The sequence below is a fragment of the Enoplosus armatus genome, chromosome 17, assembly GCF_043641665.1.
Source record: "Enoplosus armatus isolate fEnoArm2 chromosome 17, fEnoArm2.hap1, whole genome shotgun sequence".
Taxonomy (NCBI): domain Eukaryota; kingdom Metazoa; phylum Chordata; class Actinopteri; order Centrarchiformes; family Enoplosidae; genus Enoplosus; species Enoplosus armatus.
This window is the reverse complement of record NC_092196.1, coordinates 13,497,695-13,506,007: the sequence shown is the minus strand read 5'-3', so window position 1 is coordinate 13,506,007 and position 8,313 is coordinate 13,497,695. Positions and strand designations below refer to the sequence as shown.

The 8,313-nt window shown below is 43.4% G+C and overlaps 2 protein-coding genes across 3 annotated transcripts; one reads left to right on the top strand and one right to left on the bottom strand.

The window, feature by feature from the left end:
• Positions 1-204: 204 nt before the first annotated feature.
• On the bottom strand, positions 205-2,584 carry atp5pd (ATP synthase peripheral stalk subunit d). 2 transcript variants are annotated; one of them, XM_070923266.1, is made up of 6 exons: positions 2,541-2,584; positions 1,899-2,037; positions 1,510-1,606; positions 1,293-1,364; positions 1,010-1,072; positions 205-529 (listed from the first exon to the last, which is right to left on the bottom strand). In XM_070923266.1, the coding sequence occupies exons 2-6, from the start codon at positions 2,018-2,020 to the stop codon at positions 398-400; spliced, it is 486 nt and encodes a 161-aa protein (XP_070779367.1). In that variant the 5' UTR covers positions 2,021-2,037; positions 2,541-2,584; the 3' UTR covers positions 205-397. The 2 variants fall into 2 exon arrangements, with proteins under 2 accessions (XP_070779367.1, XP_070779368.1); XM_070923267.1 differs by having other exon boundaries at positions 2,500-2,564.
• A 1,262-nt stretch (positions 2,585-3,846) lies between these two features.
• slc16a5b (solute carrier family 16 member 5b) lies at positions 3,847-8,141 on the top strand. The gene is made up of 4 exons (XM_070923908.1): positions 3,847-4,276; positions 5,787-5,927; positions 6,026-6,877; positions 7,879-8,141. The coding sequence occupies exons 1-4, from the start codon at positions 3,847-3,849 to the stop codon at positions 8,139-8,141; spliced, it is 1,686 nt and encodes a 561-aa protein (XP_070780009.1).
• Positions 8,142-8,313: the final 172 nt, after the last annotated feature.

The window sequence follows — 8,313 nt, the reverse complement described above, 5'->3', positions numbered from 1 at the left end:
CAGTGAGTGTTGGAAGATATTTCATACCAAATTTAGAAAGAAAACATGGTCCAACAGATCAAGTTCAGTTCATGACGCCTGGGAAGAAATCCAGTAATAAAATAACAGTTGTTTGCCTGCGAGGGGTCTATGAGGTTGTTTATAATGGGCCTGTGAACACCGACGACCTTTAGCTCATTTTACTGACCACAGAAAGCAAGAAAGTTGTGCCATATTTTCAGGATTTACTAATCAAGTCTAATTGAGAAGAAACAAAACAAATACGTTTAATTTTTCCCCTCCATTCATATAGTTCTTACAGTGGAACAACATTTCAGTGATTCTGAATGGATGAAACAAGACTTTTTATACACATACTGTACAGGTTCTCCTCAGATACAGGATATATAGAATACGTTTACAGGTCAGATATGGGTTTGTGTGGCCAGTAAGGATGTTTCTCTTTGTCCAGCTTGGTTTCTGGGAAAGTGTTGTTCAGGTCTTCGATGGTCATCTGGTCGAAGGGAATCATGTTCTTGAATTTCTCCAGCTGGGGGAAGGAAGAGCAGAGGATCAGGATGAAGTGTTTCCAGTAGAATCAGGTAAATGAAGACAATAACACAGTAGTATTACTGCATTTTGATTTTTCTAGCTGTAGGATTTCACCGCAGCTCAGTGGAGGTGAAGGAGTGACTCATTTGGTACTCACATCCACAGACAGCAGCAGTCTAAAGGTATGGTCGCATTACAGGTGTAAAGGATGTCCTGTCACGACAGGCAGTCGTGCAGCAGGCAATAAATAGAGATTGATCATTCAAACTGATAACAGACCTCTGATCTCTGACCTCTGACCCGAGGAAACGCTCACTAGAATTTGACCGTCTTACGGGCTTCAATAGAAGTGAACAGGAGACGGCGGTGTAATGTGACCACACCTTTAGTCTGTACGTGTGTGTGATCCGGATTGTAGATCTGTGTGTTAGACAATTTTCATGATGATGCAAGTTTATACATATATAATAATTTCCACCTCTTTTTCATACTGGGCGATACGAGCTTTGGATGCTTCAATGTAGGCTGCAGCTGTCGAGTTCTGGAAGACACAACAAAAAGCCATTGCCACTACTTTGCATGTGATCTTACAGCACATTGGAACAACAGTAAATAACAGTAAACCATCTAAAACAAATCCACAAAATATATAGAACATCTATATTTTGCAGGAAATTATTAAAATGAATGCTGCTTTTCTAAGGTCTTCATCCACCACATGCTTGTGTAAATGATGGGACACTCAAGCTAAAGACACTCACCGATTCTGCCTCCTGGGCGTTGATAAGAGCTGTCTGAGTGTCTACAGGCTCAGGAACCTTCAGGGCACTGAACTGAGAGGAGACTGGAAGTTAATACCACATTTGATAACAATAAAATACTCTACATGCTGTTATTATGGTCTCACAACCATTACTGTGCCTAATAATAATGTAAATGTTTTATTCACACTTCTGTTCAAATAAAATCTTCTCTTACCTTCTTTTCAAACTCATCCACCATGCCGGCTTTAGCCACAGTAGTCTTGTAGTAGCTCCAGTCAATGAAGGCAGGTTTCTCTGGCAGAGAGGTGAGCCTGTGAACACAGATCAGCTGGTTACAAACACCTTAGTTTACCGTTAGCAGTGGCCTGTCAAGATAAAAGTAGGTATCTATACACACACTTTTCACCTGCAGGGTTGTGGTGGTTTATAGCCAAACCAAGCGTTCACAGAGACATATAACCCACACATACAGGCACTTTAGAGCTCATTGGACTGTGGGAGGAAGTGTCTGCAGACAAGCAGAGACCTACAGCACCACCTCAAAAAAACATGCACACTATGCTAATTTCAGAAGTGAAACGGTATGTAACAGGGAATACACACTTTGCAGAAATAGCATCACTTCTGGTCTTCAGGTTGTTAAACATGGTCCTCTGGTTGGGTGGCACCCTCTCTGCAAAGGCCACCCAGTCAATAGCCTTCAGCGCAGCTCGTCTCCCAGCCATGTTTCAGGGTGTGTTAACTAGAGAGGACAGAAATATCAAGAATGATCAACTCATAAACTAGAATATTAATAGCTTAGCCACTTAAATTAGCTTCTGTTTATTGACATTGATCTAAATAAGCGTCTGGTTCCAGATATTTAGCTAGGCCCCGAGTCTGAACCTCTTTGGATGAACAACAAACAAATTGACGGTTTGCCTTACAGCTAAGGAACTGTAATATTTTACTGTGTATCACACAGACTAACAGCTGTCCTCCTCCACACTTCTCTCATGTTATTTAGTAGCATTTGGTTCAGTCCCGACAGTTGGAGAGTTACTGTACTTAAAGCCAGTTAGCAAACGTAGCTAACATTAGCAAGGTCAGAGCAACAGCGCCGACAGACAGAATATTAAACAGCAGATTTAACTACTTTAGTGTCACGTTGTGATCGCTTGTTAAACAATCTATTACATCTCCCTCTGGTTTAGATCGTAGTCACCTGCTTAAAGCTTATTTTTTTGATAAACCTGAACGTCATACCGTCGATAGGACAAAAACTCCACCGAACAGTTGACGGTCGACAGGAACCGGAAATGAGATTGCGTTAAATTAACAGTTCTGCCGGTAACGGTGTTTTATGATTTTGTGCATAATTCGGGATATAATTGCACACACATCACGAGAAAAACTCGTCCACGAATTTTCCAACTGTAAACGACCAGTTTTCATCCTTACTGACAGAATATTAGGCACATTGTCTCTCTTCATGGTTTTATTTTGAAAGTTTTACGTGTCTGCTTTGACTGGTGGAGCTAACGGTTAACTGAGAGTGTATTTATAATCACGATGCTTCAGTGTAGACACTTTTAATGATATAAAATAGAGACATAAGAGCTTCTAATATTTTATCTACTGCCACTTCACTGACACTGTACCTGTGTGCATCGACGCTAATTTGACTGTTGCAGTTCATCTTTGTTACCACGAGAGGGCAGTGAAAAGTCACGGGTCCTTATTTCCTTACAAAATAAAAGATCAACCTCTCTCATAGATTTATTTGGAAAATCACATCCGGTATGACTTTCCCGGTCAGTCTCTAGCTTGACACAGCTGACTGCTCAATAAGGGAGCAGTAAGGTCTGCACGGTGAGAGGTTCAGGTGCTGTTAGATGTCAAAGAAAGCTGCTGACCCCGCTGAGATGAGCTGCAACACAAAGAGTAAAAGAAAAGGACGAAGACGCGGGAGCCAAAAGGTAAGAAAACCCAGCAGATAGAGAGATAAAGACTTATCTTTATGTATATAAACTTTTAAAAATTTCTAACAGCCTGGTCGTTTAGGATCTGATGTAGAGGAGTTACTTTAGTGATATTTTTATGTACAATTTCAGGTTATATCGACCACATACAGGTAAGAGGACAATTATTAATAACGTTACCGAAGAATAAGAAATTATTTTTAATCTTTGTGTATGTTCTAGTTTGCTGTACTTTTTGATGCATATGAACGACTCTAAGGCCTGTTTCTAACTAATAATACTGCTGCTAATAATAATAATGATAAAAACTTCTTTCAAAGAGAGGTTACTAAGCGTTTTACAGTCACAGTTACCATGGAGATAAATGTGCTTGGATGAAATTGCCCTCATGTAATAGGTTTACAACCAAAGAGTGGCCTAGAATGACATGAAGGTTATCAGTATTATACTTTAATTAAAACTGGGCTGATGCAACACTGTGTGGCTGCACTCACTCCTGACCTCAGTATTTCCTAAATCCTGCCTACCACCCTGCCTCTGTCTTATCTCCAACAGAGGAAGCAGCACTAATAGCAGCAGCAGCAGGCAGAATGACTCAGGTGGTGGAGGACCAGACACCAGCTGCAAGAAACAGGCACAGCTACAGAGATAATGCTTTACTCTGGAGGGGAGGCAAAAATGCTGCTCAGTGTGGTAAGGAAGTGGAGAAGGGTCCTCCGGAGTCAGGAGAACAACACAGTGATTCAGAGGAGGAAAACCAAGAGGAGGAGCAGGAGCCCACCTACTGTCCCACTGATGCCATGCAGGTGGGTGGCCCCGCTGAACGCAACCATCTGGCCGCACCCGACGGAGGCTGGGGCTGGGTGGTGCTGGTAGCCACCATGTTGGTCCTGTCTCTAACCCTGGCCTTCCCCTCATGCATCGGTATCTTCTACAGAGACCTGCAAACAGAGTTCAACGCCAGCAACACAGAGACCTCGTGGGTGCCGGCCATCATGACCGCCATGCTGCATGCTGGAGGTACACATCAGTAGATCCCACACTTTCTGTGACCAATGATATAATGATATGTGACCCTAACCCCCCTCTTAGGACATAACCATGAGTTAGCAGGGATGAGTCAAAAGGTTACATCATAGTACTACACATTGACTGTACTTCTTCCTGTACAAACTTATTAAGAAAGGCTACAATGAGTCAGGCTGCGGTTGCGATGAATTCAGGGTCAGACCATTGTTCTTGTGCGGGAGGGTTTATTTGTCTTTCGTCTGCCTGCCTCCCTCTATCAGAGCTTAAATATTTCCTCTGGACAATTTATAGACAACAGGTTCAGTGTGGAAAATGTATTAAACAAGACACGAGAGGAAGAGTTCATCCTCTGTGGAGCATGAATCAGCAGTAGAATTAGGTATTTTCACATGTGTACCAGTGAAAAGTTTGACCTTATTCGGCTCCTGCCTGTCGAACATAGAGGATGTCAGCTGCTAGATGGTATGATTTGTGTATTAATGCTTCCTTTTTTGTGTGGCTGGACCCTCAGCATGTAGGTCATATGATAGAATGAAAGGGTAAGTTGATAGAAATACGTACGTACTGGAACATTTCACCCCTCTCATCTTGCGCTTTCACCAAATTCATGTACATTATATTTCCTTTTATGGTTTTGCATGGATTTCATTGCATGGATCACGCTACTGTATGCACTGTACATTAAATACAAACAGTTAACAGACTGAGGTTTGTTTTATTTCTGTATCATAGTGGGAAAAAGGGAGTCATGAAAGCCTGAAGAATGGAGACATCAAAGAGCAAGAGAACAGCCCACTAAGCTGATTTAGATGTCGACTTTATTTGATAAGTCTGTGCTTAAGTAACTTATTTGGCATTAGTCAGGGTTTGGTGAGTCAGGAGATGGATTTTTATAATTCATTTTTGCAGCTTGTTTTCCACATTTTGGCAGAAGTAGAAAGCAGATATCACCAGTGTTTTTGTGTTTCTGAGAATACACTGGACATAAGAGGAAATTCATTTGGCCCTGTTTGTGCTCCTTCTTTGTCAGGCCTCATTTCACTGTTCAAAAATAATAGACGTATGCAAATCAGGTTGATTTGTTGTGCTAATAAGGACATTGTTTTACTACGCAGCTCTCTGTGAATGTGAGCCTGTTGATTTGTATTTGAAAAGATTATCGTAAAATGAAATATTACTTTATTAAATATTACTTTACTGATAATCACATCATAAATCTGTTAAGAAAAATGAACACAGTTTATATTGGAACAGTGTGTTGGTTTGAGTCACTGTTTTTTACTAACACAGCAGGTGTGATCTTTCGTTTTGTCATACAAAGGGTGGAAATGGTGGTTTAAAATGAGACTTTAGCATTTGTATTTATGTATTTTTCATGTATTTGTATGGAGAGTCTTTTTCTGTACAAAGTCAAACAATGCACTGTGAATATTACTGGAATACTCTGTATAAAGGCAATAGTATTTGTATTTGAAACCCCCCCCCCCCCATTTCTCCACAGGTCTTTTATGCAGCATGTTAGTGGAGCGCTTTGGTTGCCGGGTGACAGTGATGGTGGGCGGGCTATTAAGTGGACTGGGCATGGCGGTGTCTGCCCTGGCCAGGACCATCACTGACCTTTACATCACTAGTGGCATCACAGGTCAGGAGCTGCACACACACACACACACACACACACACACACTTCCATTCTTCCACCAACATGAAGGCTCGTCAGACTCTCTGTCCTCTCCTCCGCAGGACTTGGATTCTGCCTTTCCTTCCAGCCGTCAGTGACTATAATGGGTCACTACTTTGTGCGCCGTCGTGTCTTTGCGAATGCCTTGTCGTCCACCGGCACGGCCGTGGGCCTGAGCACTTTACCCCTGATTTCCAACGTGCTGCTCAGTCAGTTTGGCTGGCGTGGCAGCTTCCTGATCCTGGGCGGGGTGCTGCTAAACTGCTGTGTATGTGGGGCTGTGATGAGGCCCATCGCATCAGGACCTAACAAACCCAGATGCTCTCGGGGTTCGGATAAATCAAACAACCACTCTCTGCAGCAGGAGACAGAAGGGGTAAAAGACAGCGTGAAGACTGAGCTTCGTGGCTTTATAGCATTCCTACACAGACATATGGCCTTTGACCTGCTCGTGAGTAATCCTCGCTACCGTGCCTATGCTGTGGGTGTGACCTGGATGACACTGGGGTGTGTGGTGCCTCTGGTTTATTTGGTGCCTTATGCTACCCACCACAACATGGACATAGACCGTGCTGCCTTCTTGATGTCCGTCCTGGGCCTGGTGAACATCGCAGTGCGACCCACGGCTGCGCTTGTCTTGGGCCTGCCGCGCTTCAGAGGCAGCAGCAGTTTTGTGTACGTGTTTTCCGGCGCTGTGCTGGTGAACGGGCTGAGTAACTGCATCTGTGGAGCGTCGGCATCCTTCGAAGCTCTCCTGGTGTACGTGGTGATCTTCGGTCTGTCCATGAGCGTGGCCGGCTCGCTGCTCTACACTGTGCTGATGGACACGGTGGAAATGAGCCGCTTCCCCTCAGCCCTTGGACTGCTCTGCATGCTGGAAAGTGGAACGCTGCTGATTGGGCCGCCGCTGGCAGGTACACACACACACACACACACACACACACACACACACACGTCAAGAATGGATTGCCAAGAAATGTTTTACACACATTCATGTTCCCCTCAAGGTGAAGTGTAATAATGGTGATCCCATGACTTAATCCTGCACCATCACCATCATCAGGTCAATTTTTTCATTTTTGCGAAACCATTGGCTCATGGATGGATTACAGAATGGATCTACGGGGCACAGAACCTGGGGCCCAAAGGGATCATGGGGCCTCTGGGCCGAATGACTACAAAGAGATGCAAAAAGCTAAAAGACACAAAACAACTACACTCGAAGTTTTCTGTCTCTTTCAGTCTGGGAGTCTTGCTCTATGTAGGAGGGGTTGGGGACCTTTTTAGGAACATATTAAGGTTATCATGGTAACCTTCTTAGTTTAGCATGTTAGTTGTACATATGCTAATTAGCACTAAACACAAGTACAGTGGAGGCTTACGAGAATTAGTTTTGAGCATGCCCCCAAAAGAAAAATCTTAAATTGAGGTAAAGTGGTAGTGATAAGGTAGTTTTTATTGCAGAGATACAGGGGTTATTTGTTTTCTGGTCCCTCAGTTTAGTGTTAGCTAAGCCTGTTAATTTGTTATATCCTGCTTTCTTTTGTACGACTCATTATGTGCCGTCCTCCCTAAGGGCCACAGTGAGGAGTCAGTGGCGGGGGCTGCCTCGCTGTTGTTCTTAGCTTTTTTTCTCCTCAGAACTCAGGCAAGAAGGAGCAGCACGTCAAGGTGCTCGCTCAGGTTTCCATTACCATGGCAACCCACACGTGACACCTGCTGCAGCTGTTCAGATTGCATATAGTTGAGTGATGATGGAGCACTTAGTCTTCTCCGCAAAAGATGAAGATCAGCTACTGCCACAGATGAATAGTGTGCACTCTGCCTCAGAGTACGCAGGTTGTGTTTGTACTATAATGATGAACTCAGTTGCAGTCTAGTATTTTTGCACTGACGCTCCTTTTGCATTTCTCAGGCATGTTGGTGGACCACACAGGCCAGTATTCGTATGTCTTCTACGTCTGCAGTGTGTGTGTATTCTCTGCCAGCATCTTTCTCGTGGGGTTCTTCTACTTCCTGGACAGGAAGAGAGATGAGGAGCAGGAGGAGATGAGGAAGAGCATGAAGACGCCGTCAGATCTTTATCAGAAGCCTGTTGTAATCCTGGACCCTGACTGCCAGTACGTCGCCTCAGAAGGAAGAACATCAGAAAACACTGTGTATGTTACCAGTGTGTGATATAAGAACACACAAACTGTTTAGGGCATTAAAACTGAAATTTTCAATCTGAATTTGATTTTCTAAAAAGTCACACTTTAATATTTAAATTGTTTTATGATAAAGTTTTTAAAGGTAAAAGAGTAGGTAGAGCTCAGTGGTGTTGACTAATGTGTCATTATGTTACAGTTAG

Bases quoted from the DNA above. Each gene is read 5' to 3' on its own strand.
- atp5pd (XM_070923266.1), bottom strand. From the start codon at position 2,020: ATGGCTGGGAGACGAGCTGCGCTGAAGGCTATTGACTGGGTGGCCTTT. The intron at 1,607-1,898 runs GTGTGTATTCCC...CTGTGTTCACAG, and splicing joins AGTGATGCTATTTCTGCAAA to GCTCACCTCTCTGCCAGAGA. The intron at 1,073-1,292 runs GTGAGTGTCTTT...TGTGTCTTCCAG, and splicing joins ACGCCCAGGAGGCAGAATCG to AACTCGACAGCTGCAGCCTA.
- slc16a5b (XM_070923908.1), top strand. From the start codon at position 3,847: ATGACTCAGGTGGTGGAGGACCAGACACCAGCTGCAAGAAACAGGCAC. The intron at 4,277-5,786 runs GTACACATCAGT...ATTTCTCCACAG, and splicing joins CGCCATGCTGCATGCTGGAG to GTCTTTTATGCAGCATGTTA. The intron at 5,928-6,025 runs GTCAGGAGCTGC...TCTCCTCCGCAG, and splicing joins CATCACTAGTGGCATCACAG to GACTTGGATTCTGCCTTTCC.